At 45.8% G+C, this 14,549-nt stretch overlaps 7 protein-coding genes across 7 annotated transcripts; 4 read left to right on the top strand and 3 right to left on the bottom strand.

Moving 5' to 3' along the window:
* Nucleotides 1-994: 994 nt before the first annotated feature.
* On the top strand, nt 995-2,615 carry F4817DRAFT_292228 (uncharacterized protein). The gene is made up of 3 exons (XM_049299692.1): nt 995-1,111; nt 1,234-1,469; nt 1,540-2,615. Exons 1-3 carry the CDS (start codon nt 1,088-1,090, stop codon nt 2,435-2,437), a joined length of 1,158 nt encoding a protein of 385 aa, XP_049154292.1. The 5' UTR covers nt 995-1,087; the 3' UTR covers nt 2,438-2,615.
* A 585-nt stretch (nt 2,616-3,200) lies between these two features.
* F4817DRAFT_292230 (carbohydrate esterase family 5 protein) lies at nt 3,201-4,708 on the top strand. Its single transcript, XM_049299693.1, has 3 exons — nt 3,201-3,622; nt 3,688-4,002; nt 4,146-4,708. The coding sequence occupies exons 1-3, from the start codon at nt 3,383-3,385 to the stop codon at nt 4,302-4,304; spliced, it is 714 nt and encodes a 237-aa protein (XP_049154291.1). The 5' UTR covers nt 3,201-3,382; the 3' UTR covers nt 4,305-4,708.
* Nucleotides 4,709-5,418: 710 nt separating this feature from the next.
* F4817DRAFT_292197 (uncharacterized protein) lies at nt 5,419-7,345 on the top strand. Its single transcript, XM_049299690.1, has 4 exons — nt 5,419-5,975; nt 6,075-6,170; nt 6,234-6,739; nt 6,799-7,345. The coding sequence occupies exons 1-4, from the start codon at nt 5,880-5,882 to the stop codon at nt 7,262-7,264; spliced, it is 1,164 nt and encodes a 387-aa protein (XP_049154290.1). The 5' UTR covers nt 5,419-5,879; the 3' UTR covers nt 7,265-7,345.
* F4817DRAFT_292209 (uncharacterized protein) lies at nt 7,231-8,586 on the bottom strand. Its single transcript, XM_049299691.1, has one exon. The coding sequence runs from the start codon at nt 8,467-8,469 to the stop codon at nt 7,426-7,428; it is 1,044 nt and encodes a 347-aa protein (XP_049154289.1). The 5' UTR covers nt 8,470-8,586; the 3' UTR covers nt 7,231-7,425.
* Nucleotides 8,587-8,919: 333 nt separating this feature from the next.
* F4817DRAFT_369201 (uncharacterized protein) lies at nt 8,920-9,836 on the bottom strand (the record flags this gene model as incomplete). Its single annotated transcript, XM_049307329.1, has 2 exons — nt 8,920-9,391; nt 9,764-9,836. The coding sequence occupies 2 exons, from the start codon at nt 9,834-9,836 to the stop codon at nt 9,030-9,032; spliced, it is 435 nt and encodes a 144-aa protein (XP_049154288.1). The 3' UTR covers nt 8,920-9,029.
* A 393-nt stretch (nt 9,837-10,229) lies between these two features.
* Nucleotides 10,230-12,168, top strand: F4817DRAFT_362151 (general substrate transporter; the record flags this gene model as incomplete). Its single annotated transcript, XM_049306490.1, has 8 exons — nt 10,230-10,370; nt 10,439-10,792; nt 10,845-11,226; nt 11,281-11,549; nt 11,610-11,739; nt 11,818-11,928; nt 11,983-12,011; nt 12,073-12,168. The coding sequence occupies 8 exons, from the start codon at nt 10,230-10,232 to the stop codon at nt 12,166-12,168; spliced, it is 1,512 nt and encodes a 503-aa protein (XP_049154287.1).
* A 430-nt stretch (nt 12,169-12,598) lies between these two features.
* F4817DRAFT_320668 (uncharacterized protein) lies at nt 12,599-14,199 on the bottom strand (the record flags this gene model as incomplete). The annotated part of the gene is made up of 2 exons (XM_049301208.1): nt 12,599-13,668; nt 13,725-14,199. The coding sequence occupies 2 exons, from the start codon at nt 14,197-14,199 to the stop codon at nt 12,599-12,601; spliced, it is 1,545 nt and encodes a 514-aa protein (XP_049154286.1).
* Nucleotides 14,200-14,549: the final 350 nt, after the last annotated feature.

Below are 14,549 nucleotides of genomic sequence, written 5' to 3'. Positions count from 1 at the left end.
ATCATCGTCGTCAAGTACGAAGGCGGCCTCAAAAACAGCGGGGTCGGTGTTCGCGGCGCCGTCGCCATTCGAATTATCTTGGCTCGGCTTCTTGGTCTTCCTTCTAGCGGAAGAGTTGGTGCTATTTGTTCTCGAAACCGATCGCGGGCGTTGACCAGGGGCAGAAGGAGAACTGGTAGTAGATCTTTGCTCGGTGAGTGCTTTCTGACGAGCTTGCTCTTCGGCGATGCTGCGGTCAATAGCGCCTTTTATTCTCTATATACATATATATCGCACAGTCAGAAGCTACGTCGCTTCAAGTTTGGGTATTAGACTGTATTAACCAAGTAAACGTACAGAGAACATGGTGGCTCGACGAACCGCCTTCTTTTAAGGCGCCGGCGATAAATGCGACAATTGGGTACAACTCGAGATTGTAGCCATGCGCGTTTGCGATAATAAACGATCTTTAAAGAGTGATAGGGAAATGAAGCATGGACAGTGGTACTAGTATTGGTACTGATACTGGTACTGGTACTAAACACAATGACGCCTAAAAAAAAAAAGAAAGGAAGGTAAAGATGTATTTCCAGTCTGTCTCCAAAACTGCGACCAAGCGTTGGTTGGCCGAACTGAACGAGGCTCAGCTGTGTACGGATTACCTTAGGTACACCCTGATATGTATCCGTATTAGGTACCCCATACATGTACATACATAGGTGCCACATGCAGAGGTAAAGACACGTACACTTAATGTTACATCTACCTGGTTTGGTACATAATATGTGTACTTAACTACATAGTTACATGCACATAGATACCTGTACGACCTCGATAGCTCCAGAGCGACCAATGAATTTTATTCTTGTCGCTTTCCCTAATTGCTTCGCGGTTCACCTGTAATGTCGTCACATCTGTCATCAGGTCGCAACACTTTCCTTGCCTAATATCAGTCCCTATAAGTACCTACTTAAGTTTATACTTAAACACAGAATTCTGGCCGTCGCCTTATATTTCCTATATTTCTTATATTCTCGATTCCTTTCTTACACGACCGGCCCGGACGCCATGGTCTCTCGACGGTAAACCCCGTCTTTATTTCTAAGTCATGGTGTCTTTTTGGCCTTGGAAGGTTAGTGGGGGGAAAACATCGTCCCAACCCGACGATTTCTTCATCTTCCATACCTATGATTCCCATGTCTGTTAATATAAAGGAATGAAGGAATAAAACTAACTATTTATTCTTACGAGCAGGGCGATGTCTCTTCCCCGTCCTCTTTCGAGAAGACCCTCTCGACTCTTTCCAACAAGATCACAACCACCCAAACCCAACTTGACCGAGCGCGGTCCCGTGCCCGTCGCATCAAAGTTCTCTGGACTCTCTATCTAGCCTTCGCTTACCTTGTTTACGCTGTTGTTTTGACCTTAGTGGTCGGATGGCAGAATCTAGGTCCGTGGGAATGGACTGGAATGGCCGGCGGCCCCGTGTTGTATGTTGTCACTATAACTGTTCTTTGTTTGATATCAAACATCTTGCTTACAATGAACTTCACAAATCAGCATTTATCTCGTCAGGACCCTTACCAATGCCTACTTCAGCTTTCGCATCGACACACTCGAGTCTCGTCTCAAAGACCACCAAACCGAACGCGCCAGGACGATACAAAAGCTGAAAGATGCTACCAAATACGACTCCACCCTAGAGTTGCTGGAGAAGTATGGAGGTTCTGGAGAGAAGCGTGTCCAGCCTAGAAAACAGACGATAGAAGGCGAAAACCTCGACAGCGAGCAGAGAAAGGGGGGCAATAAGAAACCACGACAAGGTGCAGGTTCCGATATTCCCAGCCCGAGAGTCAACATTCCCCCCCCACCAACCGCCAACATTCAAAGACCACCTCAGCCTCCTATTCTGGGAGCCTTGGAGTCTCGCCCGGGCTCTTCTCGTATACCCAACCATCACGCACCACACCCAGACCAGCTATCTATGGAAGAATTCGCACCTAATGCCGGCCCACTTGCGCCAACGTATTCCCATTATGACATTAATACAGGTTCACACCACTGGTATGACCGCATCATGGACCTCATGCTCGGTGAAGATGAGATGGCACCCAAAAACCGCATCGTATTAATATGTAAAAATTGTCGCCTAGTGAACGGACAAGCGCCTCCGGGAACGCAGTCCTTGTCGGAGTTGGGCCGATGGAAATGTATGTCCTGCGGAGCATCAAATGGAGAAATGGATGAGGGTAAGAAGATCATTCGAGAGGTTCTCAGATCAAACGAACCAAGTACTGCACTGGGAGGCGAGGACCGCGATAGTGATCTATCAAGCGACTTGGTTAAAGGCGAGAATGACAGCGAAGATGCTGGAGATACGGATGGAGGAGAGGCGTCCATTGCCACGCAGCAATCGGTCCAGAGGCATCGCACCAAAAAATCACAAATGGTTCCATAAAACTAAATTTTCAATGCGATCAAATATACTATTCGTCAATCTACCATTCCATACCCATCCACTAGGTGAGGTCTCGATACGGTATCTCTGTATCAGGAAGCAAGGACAAGACTTGCATAATAGAAAGGTATAGGAGTCTTTATCCATGTACATATAGGGAGCTAGAGGTCTTCGGTATTCAGTATTCAGTATTCAGGGGGGGGATTATATTGTTAAGTAAAGAATTTATATATTTGCTATACGTACGGCAATGTTTATAAGCGCTAACGTAGTCCTAGGATTGATCAGGCAATGTGAGGATAGTACTATCAAACATATTCTGTCACCTGGGTATCCAGCGCCGTTGTTCTACCAGGATGACCCTCCGAAGGCGGGGTTATCGTCTTTTCAATGATCTTTTGGATGGGACATATAGTTGTTCTATAACCCATTATTACTTGAACCGCACACGCAGTCGGCGTTTGGCATCGTCTACGAGCTGCACGATGCAGGATATATGTGGAGGTAGCTCGGCAGGCTTGATTATCCCCGCATATTCATCCCAGCTCCGCCCTTTTCAGATATGCCCTACCCCGGTGTAAGCTCACACTCACGGTGATAGTTTTCACTACTACCTTCTATGTTAAGGAAAGCCAGATTTTCGTACTGAAAACCTATTATTGTCCCTACAACGCACGTGTCCATCAACTAAGCATTTTAGCAACCTACTCCAAGACGACTCTCCGGAGCAATACGTCTTTCTAGGAAGGTCACTAATGTTATTCGAGTAAGTCTACATTGATATATTGTTGCTTGGTGAGTCTTCTGCGGCCGCTCGAGGTGTATATAAGATACGAGGTTCCCACCTGATCTTAATTGCCTTTGTGAGAGTGTCCAAAGGCTTTGCTCTTATAAATATCGAACAAGTCAGATTGTAGTCTTAAGGCTTAACCATAGTTTTCAACTATGAGGCTTTCGCTTTCTCTTCTCTTTGTCACGCTGGTGACTTCCTCAGTTGCTAGTCCCTTAGTATTAGATTATTCCGAAAGCACCATTCAGAAACTTAAAGGTCGTCGGTCTGCAGCTATAAAAGCGAGTACACAAAAGCGACAATCAGCTGGAACTACGGCGAATGAATTTCTTGAGGGCGAGTGCCGGGATGTCATATTCATCTACGCCCGTGGCAGCACCCAGGATGGTAATATTGTAAGTCACTTTTCCAGTTTAGCTGCGAGACATATATTTGTTAACCATTTGGCACATCTTAACAGGGAGAGGACCCAGGTCCGCAAACTATAGATCAACTCAAAGCTGCATTGGGTACAAATGCCATAGCAGCTCAGGGGGTCGACTACCCAGCACTGTTAATCGACAATCTGAGATCAGGGGGTTGCGACCCCGAGGATGCTGACAATATGCGAGCGTTGATAACGCAAGCGGCAACTCAGTGTCCGTCGTCGAAACTAGTAGTGTCGGGTTATAGCCAAGGGGCTGCACTTGTTCACCGATCGATTGAATCTGCATCAACTTCTGTTAAGAATCAGATCTACGCGGCGGTGACTTATGGCGACACCCAGAAAGCGCAGGTGCGTAACCCTCGGGAGTCTCTTACATTGTGTTAGGAAGTAGTCCTTCCTCAGCAAAGTAAAGATGGAATCAGTTTTCCCATCATCTACCCAGACCCCTCAGTCAACCCAGAGTATACAGATTGTAACCGTTGCTACTACAGGACGGCGGGAAAATCCCGAATTTCGACGCGAGCAAGACCCTAATCCTATGCCACGACGGTGACGAGGTTTGTAAAGGTACATTAATTGTAACCGACGCTCACCACGAGTACCACGATCTTGCCCCCGATGCAGTGGATTTCATTGTTAGCAAGGTTTAGCGATGTCGACTTTATTTTATTTTGGTTAAAAATTCATTTGTATGATGATCGAAGCAGACGAGCCTTCAACCTGCCTGAGTGGATACGCCCTCCAGTGCGTACTTCTAGGTATGATTAGAGGATTGGGGTGGAGATGTAAGGAGAGTATTGTAGTAAGCCTAGATCCATACGTTAGGTAATAGAGATTCACAATAGAGATTCATACCTTTACATGTCGGATTCTCGTGATGTACTTGGATCAATTATGCCAACCAACCCGTTAATCATTAGTCGTTCTAATTCGATTATAATTATGAACGTATATTAAAACTTAACGAATAGGCTAATACCTAACCGTAGTATAGGTTTAATTACTTGAAGCATATGCTTAATATTTGAGATAGATGTAGATCGGCTTTTATGATCGCTCACATATGACAGTAGGTTTCGTTGGACGCTCACTGGATATTGCTTATTGAACTAGCCGTTAAACTACATTAGGAAGTGTAATAGCTGGCCAAGATATCTGATGCCCCACCAGTATAAAATTCTATACCTACATATTCTTGAACAAAGTTTAGTAGGGGTAGAGTGAATCGTGGATTATGGACAAAACGATGGTTGGACCATGATCCTACAAAGCAAGCGGATCGTCAGCCGCTTCCGAATAGCAAGATATAGGTAGTGTCTAATCTCACTGCCGTAGGATCTGACCGGCACCGGATGAGGTTCCTCGAAAAGAATATTCCTTGATTTTTTCATAGGTATGTGTCTTATGCAAGATGGATCCTAAGATTGAGCTTACAATAGGGGACATGCCGCGTTTTGCTTTACTATGTACCCACTTTGCCACTTGATAGCCCTGTCTTCCCATGTTCGAGAAGGCGAACCGATGTAACTCTAGGTCGTCAACGCGCAGGCATCAATACCGATTACAGTCAACTGGGCCGCTTAAGCAGGCCGTCGGGACTCATACTTCGAGACTTAGAGGTAGGTTAGCAAGGAAGGGCGATTCAACTTACACACGGACCCCTTTGAGATCCGGACATAAAGTAAATATATAGATTGGCGCGTATAAGATGTGATTGAATAAGTCAGGGATTGTGAGTGTGAAGCTTTTTGTCGTCTTTGGGCATAACTTTAGGTATAAAATAAGCACGTCTGACGTGGTGAAGGACCTGAGAATCTTCCCAATTTGGTACAATTATTTTCGAAGGATTGAAGTGAGCAGTGGATCTAACGCCTGTCACATCCTGTCACTTGGGTATACAAGGTATAGGGTATGAGGTACGATATGCACCTCGTAAAAGTAGGACCAAACATTCATTGGCATCCCTTCTAATTCCCGCCCTTACTTTACCTTTCATCGAGCGGTATCCTGGGATTTCGTTTATTTTACTCGTCTATTCTTTTCATCGGCAACCCATACTCTATTTTATTTTTCCTTCTTCCATGAATATTTAGAAATTTACTATCTGTTCCTGATTTGATGCTGCCCTTTCGCTTAAGCCACCTCCGATGCTCGATGTAAGGCCCCGGTCCACAGAGACTTCACGGCCGTTTGCCTTCCTAGCGCGCGTTGTCTTAGAGTAGATCATGTCGGAATTCCGCTACTCGACTGACAATTTCGATGAGCCGGAACCTATATCCAACAAGCCAAAGACGATCTGGGGAGTCGTCATATCATGTATGGTATGTCATCTATTATGCAGACATCGCCTTTGCCGATTCGGCTATCCGCCGGATAATCTTAAGTAGATGGAGCTGGTTCTCACATATTGAAAACTCTAGATACTGTCGTGGATATGTGTTTGCCTTCGATTGTACGTACGGTTCAGGATCGTCCACGCCCCAGGCTGGGATGATTTATGCGTAGGACTTTACCTAGTAAGCACCTCTCATTGCACGTCTGGTAAATGGGCATCAGTTAACAATATCCCGCTCGGGAAGCTCACGATCACTGCTGGATCAATAGCAGTATGCTTTGCAGTCACGTACGGGCTTGGCAAGCACTTTTTACAACTTGAGCCGTGGCAGTCCAAGGGTTTCTTACAAACATTTTACGTCGCAAACGCAACATACGTAACATCAACAGCATTGATCAAAGAGGCTCTTCTACTGCAATACCTACGCATTTTCGATCAAGGAGTATTCATTCGCCGGTTTATTATTGCGCTGGTCGTTTTTACGGCGCTCTGGGGGTTTGCATATTCCTTTTTAGCTTGGGTTCCATGCGTGCCTGTCCACGACTTTTGGACCAAAGGAGGTGGCCCAACTTGTTATGGATACGGTTCACAATACGCTAGACCGTTTGCTGCTACATTTGAGAGCCACGCTGCTATCAATATGGTCCTCGATATTGTGGTTCTTATAATACCCTTGCCATTAGTTTTTAAGGATGGTTCGACGGCGAATACGCGTGTGCGGTTAGCTGCGTTGTTTTCTATGGGCGTCTTGTAAGTCTTTCGTTTCGTGCACCCATTCTAGAGACAGTAGCACTTACTCATATTTATAGCGTGCTTGTCTTTGCGATTTGGCGGCTGGTAACTCTTGTCGAGCATAGGGTAGCGACAATCCCAACAAGAGATCCAACGTGGTATGGTCCCATTACCATCGTTCTGGCCGTCTTAGAAGTTGATGCCGCGAGCGTCTGTGCAAGTGTCCCTATTTTCTGGCCTGTGCTTAGGAACTTAGACTGGGGCAAGATCTTCGTGACGCAAGAAGTAGATATCACGAGGGAGACGCGGTACATGGAAGATGACGAAGATCGTTTAACGCACGGGACCACGCATAGCAGAACAGGCAGCGAGACGGACTTGGGGGCTGGTAGCGGAAGAGGATCGAGGAATAAGGAGACGTATTATCAAGATTCGTACGTTTTAAGCCAGGTGGACCCTTTCCGACCATCGATTGAGCGCGTACATGCGAGTGCGAGGAGTGATATAGCGAAGCAAGGTTCGAGAAAATGGATGAAATTATGAGATATGGTTGGTCACATGTTTAATAAAATCATTGGCTACGCGTCTCTTTGATTCTTTTTGCAGTGTTGTCCTTCTCTTTCTCTGCTAGCATCCATCCATCCAAGAGTTGACCCATTCTGAGGACGAGTAGAGCCGTTGAAATATCGTAGGCGCAGAATGGTCTATTTATTAACTGGATCGGTGCTTTGCTTTGCGTTCCGATCCCTCCATAATACTTTCTTTTCCGACTCTTTTTCTGAGCCTTCCCAAGTGCGTCCCTGAAGGTGTCTCAAACACAATCTTTGCCCGCTCTCGGGATAGTAAAGCCAAGTAGCCCACTTAATCCAGTCACCTTGCTTCATCTGGTTTCTCGCCCGCTGTCCGACAGTATCCTCGATGAACGCGCCTCTGGGGATGGAAAGCCTTGTTGGGAAGATGCGAGATAGGTAGTGCTGAGTGGATACGAGATGTGGTTTGTCGTGCCAGAAGAACATTGGAGTTAAAGGGACGCTTACTCCGGATTCCATTATGAAATCACGCTTGATAGACGAAGTAAGCCCCTTTAGCTCGGGAAATCGCGCGACGTGAGCCGAGTCCGCATAGGAAAGAAGGCGTATGGATGGAAGACAAATGTACTTGACTGGTGCACTTTCATCATCTTCAGTCGCCCACATGACATTGAGTAGTGGTTCTATCGGAACATCTGAGATTAGTGGCCAGTCATGTTGTTGCACCCAGACAAAGGGCGTCTCGGTCAGCCTCAGAGCGGATCGTACAGCCAATCCAAACCCCAAGCGTTTCGAGGGCTCTATAAATGTAACCCGTTTATCGACTGTCTGGGCTATTGAAAAAGGGACGAAGTTTGCCTCGACGCCGCTATAACCAAACTCAGCTTTACCTTGGCCGTAGTCGAGTCTTCTCTCCTTATCATTGTGAACGAATTCCCCCAGAATGAGCTCCCTGACTTCTTGCTTATATAGATCAAAGGTTTTGGCTCCTTCTAGAGTAACTTGTCCTTTCTTCAACCTTGCGTGAGGTGCAATACGATCATAAGTATCAAAAACAACTATCACTCGGCAGAATAGCAAGGTTGCGCAATGGCTGCGAAAAGACGATAAGATGGCCGATATGAGTTCTGTAGATGGTGCAGAAGGTGTCGGCGATGTAGTAATGATTACTGTCAATAGGCTAGAGATTGGCTGACCCGACACAGTTGTCGGGGACATTGCGTTGGGTCAAATAAATGTAGGATCAAAGCATCTCTATAGGCCACATAGATATGCAGTGGTTTCCTGGGTATGCGCTACTGGATTTTAGCCGTTGATGTCAGACTTTTAACTACGACTATGGAGAAAGTTATTAAAAAAAGTAGACTCACGAAATCTGACTGGTCCTGACCTGGTACAGAGCAGGTGGTCGTCAGCTGTTACCAGCTGAGGCTGTGTTACCCCTATCCTATCTCAAAGCGTAATATCAACTTCATAATAAATCATTTCGAGGTCTGGCCACTTACTATGAAGCATTCACTCGAATAAATTAAGAGTGAACTACTATTCTTACAGTTAATTCTTGATGTATGGAAACGCTTGTAAATCCGCTTGTAAATCATCAAAATCTAACGCTAGGGGCTCTTGACGCTATTCAGGGGTTGCTTCCTTAAATACAAAGATAGGTATGAAGAAGTAGAGTAAACAAGGCCACATCCTATGAACCACTAGAGTATGGATATTATCATCTTCACGTAGCTCCTTTCCCAGTATGCTAATGTAATCTTCATGTTGCGCTCCTAAAGCCAGTCAATGCTTGTCTTGTTCATATTGGTGTTAACATTGGCATGGCTGACGCTTGTAAAGCCAGCGTCGCGGTGATAGTTGGTAGAAGGATCTGTATATGTAGGCTCGCCATATAGATAGTTGAAACCAATATCGTGTGTGTACGCAAGATCATGATGATAATAGAAAGTACTGGGAGGGATGATGTCAGAATAGCCCATACCAGGATCGTTGGCACCTAGACCATTGAAAACAAGATGGTAAGTATGAGGGTAGTAAGTACCCTGAAAGGGGACACCGGAAGGGTCATCATAGGTAGCTCCCGTGGGGCTTGAGTCAACGTAACCGGCACCAACTATATCATCTTCTGTTGCTCCTATAACAGATGCGCACATGTCAGTGTCACATTCTATCCTGAGAGTATAATAATCTAGAAAATATTCGAGAATACAGGCACATAATTTGACGTTCCCCATAAAGCGTGCCCTCAAGCTCAAATGATCCTTCTGGCCTGAATAGGGACACCAGGATACTTCGGACTCGTGATGCCCTCAGTCCCTATCGGAACATCGAGAGATTCTCCAGAACAACCCTGATTCTAATTTTATTCAAAAGGCTGTGGATATGGACAATACAAGAATAGACAAAATCACTGTTTCATTTGAATCGGTAGATGTGATAATATTGCTTTGTCAATCCACTTGAATGAAATTTGGAAGATTAAGAGAAGAGAAAATACCTAACTTACCATTATTACAGAACCAGGGGAAGAAGGAGTCCTGACTGAGTGAACTTTCGATGGGTTGCTGATGACCATCCATATTATCTACAGGGAAAAGGTAGGGGCTCACCCTTTTGTAGCAATATCGAGTGCCACAACAGCCTGAATAGTTATAGATTAACGGGTTGCGCTCTATTGGGGACTTGGAAAGTGTGGAGAACCTCACGAGATCGTCCATATTGCCGGTCCTCCCTAGCCATCCTCAAACCTGGGGTTATGGGGTAACGGGTCAGCTAACGAGATGAGTGCTTCTTGGCGTCCTTGGGAATCTCAGAGGTCCTTCGGCACTTGCAGGGTTGCCATCCTGATGCACACGTAAATACGACGCCTCGTCTGGTGTATAGGACGCTGTAGCTCTCATCTCAAAAATACGACCGCTTACATACCACCTCGTCTCAGCTTATAGAATGCGCGACGCCATGAAAAGGTAAAGATGACAATCAAGGACGACGACACTATACGCGCCCATTGGCGGTGCTTCGTGGCATGCGGTCTCATGGTCCTATCGCCGTTTCAATATGGTATTGACTTCGGTTTGATAGGAGGTATGCAGGCGATGCCAGGTTTCCTCAAGGTTCGTTAACCCAAACATTATACTTTAGGTATGCTTGAGTGTTGCGTATTCTAACAGCAGTTGGACAGATCTACGGCCATCCAGCTCCGAATACAGCAATCGGCTGGAACATCTCGACGGTGCGGCAACAACTAATTACATCGCTGATGACACTTGACGCCTTCGTCAGCTCTGCTACCGCAGGCTTGGTGGCTGCCAAATTTGGTCGAAAGACCTGTCTGTGGATGGCTTGCCTTGGCTGTGTTATTTCTAACATTATAATGATGACCACGACAGATATCAATGCCCTTTATGTCGGACGGCTACTAAATGGATTAGCGAATGGTTACTTTATGACTTTCTCTCAACTATTTATCCAAGAGAGTAGTCCAGCCAAGTATCGCGGGCTCTTCCTGACCGCGTTCCAGTTTTGCACCTCTTTCGTAAGTCAAACACGCCGCTAGATGGTTGGCAAGTTCTAACCCAGCCTCCTAGGGCACACTAATCGGTACAATCGTGGACTGGGCAACAGCATCACGATCTGATCGATCAGCTTATCTGATTCCTTTAGGACTTATCTACATTGTTCCTCTTTTTTTGACCGTTGGCCTGTTCTTTATACCCGAGTCTCCCCGCTGGCTGATTCTGCAAGATCGAATCGAAGATGGGCACAAATCCCTTAAGTGGCTAAGGCCAACTGGCGCGCAAGTCGACATCGAAGTCGCGGAAATAAAGGCGGCCATCGACAAGGAACGTGAGATGGGTAGCCAGGTCGGCGTGTTAGATATGTTCAAGAATCCCATAGATAGGAGACGTACGATTCTTGCCGTCTGCGGAGTAACCCTACAGGCTGCTACAGGTTCTATGTTTATCATCTGTAAAGTCATCCACCCAAACGCTCATGTTGAAAGTTTCTTACAGTTTTCTCCAGCGTACAAGGCATACTTTTTCACTATGGCCAAGGTAGCCAACCCATTCGCGATGGGTTGCGTTCTCAGCGCAATTGGCCTATTTGCCATCGTCCTCAACTCCTTGATCGTGGTACGGTATGGTCGACGTCGCGTGCTTCTTATGGGTGGTCTTGGAATCTGTGGCATCCTACAGTTAATCGTCGCAGTTGTATACGACCAAAACCCTGGCGCAAAGGCCACAGGTGAAGTTCTTGTAGCGTTATCATGCCTTTATATGATGAGTTACAATGTAAGACCTGAAACTATTTAGCAAACAGGATAAGGATCGAGGCTAACAATGGACTTATAGGGAATGGTCGCGACTTATGCCTGGCTGAGTGGTGGCGAACTTCCGTCACAGCGTCTACGCAGCTATACGTTTGGGTTGGCAGCAGCTGTGGCATTCTTTGCCGCCTGGCTTACTACCTTCACAGCTCCTTGTAAGTTACTGGATACGCATTCCAAAGCACATACCAAAGCCAGTATAGGGGTTCAAAAGCTAATCTTGGATCCTATAGATTTTATCAATCCCGATTCTCTAAACTGGGGCCCGCGATACGGTTATATCTGGTTCCCAAGCTCAGTCGTAGCTGGGGTATGGGTATACTTCTTCCTACCCGAAGTCCAAGGTAAACCAGATTCCTATCAATCAACGAACCGGTTGCTAACAGCAAGGTATAAAGGCCGAACATTGGAAGAGATCGACGAAATGGTAAGTAGAAGACACGAATATTTGAGTCTGTCATGCATTTGACTAATTATATTTTCCATAGTTTGAGGAGAAACTGCCCGCTCGAAAATTCAGGGGATACAAGTGCGTTCGTCGACTTGCTATGGACGGAAAAGTAGGTGCCCAACACGAGGAGTAACGGCATGCCCAAATGTATTTTCGACTATGTAGAAATAAGAAGAATACTTGGTATAGATATTCAAGGTGTGAACTAGGAGGTAGGCGAAGACTCCTGAGTCAACCACCTATACAACGTGTTCTATTTCTAGACATAAGGACTAAACTCTTGGGGCGGTCTTCGACGAGCATAATAAAATATGCTATATCCTCGACCCTCAAAATAACTAACCGAAGTCTTCTGAAATAATCAAGTCCAACGTGGACAGATCAGATTTAATGACCGATTAGATACATCGTCATTATGTATCAAGACCCTATTTTGGTTGAGATGGGAAATAAATGTCTACTACAGTCTTTTTATCATGAGAATGTAGTACGGGCAATGCATCCTACCCAAGCCATAGCCACATAGCTTCGTAGCGATCGGTAAAGTATATATGATTAGGGATTTAAAAGGTATGCATATCAAGGTCTGAGTTGTTGTCACGAAAAGCTATATCCATGTCCTCGTCGTCACTACTAAAGTCTCTATCGGGAGGGATTGGGTTAGCAGTATAAGGAGTATGGAGAAATCGCTCTGGGTGAGACGAATCGTACCGAACTACGAATCTGGGTAGCGGTTCATTGTGTAGGAATGGTGGGATTTTCTTCCGGGGCTTGTTGGTGAGAATGCGCAAACGCGAATATGCTTGACAAGCTGGAGAAGGTTCGGGGTTCGCTTCTAAGCGAGGGCGAGTGGAAGCGTTTTGGAGCTCTTGAAACCGCCCTCCAAGTTTGTTTATAAGTTTTCGTATCTTTGGCCGCACGTCGTCACCGTTGAAAAGTGGTCTCCGAAGAAGAGGCGAGAGATGCTGGAGTGAAATATCAAGCGTGAATGGCAGGCCGGAAGTTTCCGAATTTGCTAGCAACTCCTCGACCGATAGACCCGAGAGAAGCTTACAGGAACGGTCCTTCTCTAACATTGATATTCCATACTCATCAAGCCGTAGAGATTTTAGAGCCGGTGGAACCGGTGTATCAAGGATGTATTTGAATTGCGTTTGACGAAAAGGTCCAAGCTGAAGGTTTGAGAGGGCTGGGAAATTGGAAAGCGAGAGGACTAGAGTCTTCCCATCTCGTGAATATTGGCTGAAACGGTGGATATGAAGGCTTTCGAGACTCTCGGCCTGCTGGCTAATAGCGTGGTTAAATGCATCAGTATCCTCGATGGCGAAGGAGTCACCCATCATCCAACGGTGATAAAACATCTCACAAAGAGTTAGGTTCTGTAGCGCTTTCGGCAATGAGAGAATGGTATGTAGAGCTTTAATGGAAACAACGCATTCGGTAAAGATTAAGGATTTGAGCATAGTTTTGTGTTGAAAATCTTGTAGCTTTTCTACTTCCCAATCAGCTGATTCCTTTTGTCCTATCTTGGCACAGGATATTTCCAAGGACTGTAGTCGAGGAAGTAAGAAGATTGGACACGTCGGCGCTATGTCCCAAAATCTTCTCTCTGTTCCAGTCCAATGGAGCGTAACTGCGTTGGGAAGTAAGCATCATATATATGTGCTATGAGATTACGTTGGGACTTACGAGATCTGAGGCTTTGAAGAGGCCTTGGTGTTTCGAGGGATTCGTTTAGAAGGGAGGCTTGCGTAAATGCTTGTATGTAAGACTCCTTGAAAAGTCCCCAGTGAGTCCCTTTGACGGATCGAGGCTGACATTCGGGACTTTCCGAGACGAATGATTCTAAATTGGGAAATAAGGTGAGGTCCGGAGGATAAGGCGGATTGTAATAAGGGTCATAATGATTAGTGGAATATAGAAGTTTTAGATCTCGTAGGTAGCCTTTTCGACTAGGCTCGTCGGCATGGGTAGCAGCATCCAGAAAGCGATATAGGGACGATAGTGTGGTAAACTCGGCAGTAGAATATAAGTAGATCTCAGCGACTTCGCGGAGATCCTTGCAGGTACGAGCAACAGATTGGAGGGCTTGAACATGTCGTGAATCTCGAAGATGTTTCATTATCTGTAGTAGCAACTCGTTCGGAATAGCTAGGAGGGACATGGTAGGCGATAGTAGATTCTCTTGCTCGTCTCTTTCAAGTCTTACGTATAAGTGCCCGAATCATCAAGGGAGCTTGAAGATGAGGAACGAGGTGAAGTGGAGGTGGCAACGGGTAAAGAGGCAGCTAACTTACATGTATGTAAATAAGACAAACAGCTGTCAAGAACCCCGCCCCATCTGATCCGGGCCGATTCGTTAGCAGAGGACTCTTAAGCTGGGATCTTAAGCTGGGATCTTAAGCTGGGATCTTAAGCTCGGAGTGTATTTAATTTTTTTTGGGGCGTTTGATCGACCAACGAACGTTAATACATCTTGAAGTTTACCTGCCTACGAATCGTAGGTATTATCCA

Source organism: Daldinia loculata (assembly GCF_022478755.1).
Source record: "Daldinia loculata strain CBS 113971 unplaced genomic scaffold F4817scaffold_85, whole genome shotgun sequence".
Lineage (NCBI taxonomy): Eukaryota > Fungi > Ascomycota > Sordariomycetes > Xylariales > Hypoxylaceae > Daldinia > Daldinia loculata.
The sequence above is the reverse complement of the archived record's forward strand: the minus strand, read 5'-3'. Positions and strand labels throughout refer to the sequence as shown.

Coding starts and splice junctions, on each gene's coding strand:
- F4817DRAFT_292228 (XM_049299692.1), top strand. CDS start 1,088: ATGGTGTCTTTTTGGCCTTGGAAG. Junction 1,112..1,233: donor TGTCTTTTTGGCCTTGGAAG/GTTAGTGGGGGG, acceptor TCTTACGAGCAG/GGCGATGTCTCTTCCCCGTC. Junction 1,470..1,539: donor ATGGCCGGCGGCCCCGTGTT/GTATGTTGTCAC, acceptor TTCACAAATCAG/CATTTATCTCGTCAGGACCC.
- F4817DRAFT_292230 (XM_049299693.1), top strand. CDS start 3,383: ATGAGGCTTTCGCTTTCTCTTCTCTTTGTCACGCTGGTGACTTCCTCA. Junction 3,623..3,687: donor GCACCCAGGATGGTAATATT/GTAAGTCACTTT, acceptor ACATCTTAACAG/GGAGAGGACCCAGGTCCGCA. Junction 4,003..4,145: donor GCGACACCCAGAAAGCGCAG/GTGCGTAACCCT, acceptor TTGCTACTACAG/GACGGCGGGAAAATCCCGAA.
- F4817DRAFT_292197 (XM_049299690.1), top strand. CDS start 5,880: ATGTCGGAATTCCGCTACTCGACTGACAATTTCGATGAGCCGGAACCT. Junction 6,171..6,233: donor TATGCGTAGGACTTTACCTA/GTAAGCACCTCT, acceptor CCGCTCGGGAAG/CTCACGATCACTGCTGGATC. Junction 6,740..6,798: donor TTGTTTTCTATGGGCGTCTT/GTAAGTCTTTCG, acceptor TCATATTTATAG/CGTGCTTGTCTTTGCGATTT.
- F4817DRAFT_292209 (XM_049299691.1), bottom strand. CDS start 8,469: ATGTCCCCGACAACTGTGTCGGGTCAGCCAATCTCTAGCCTATTGACA.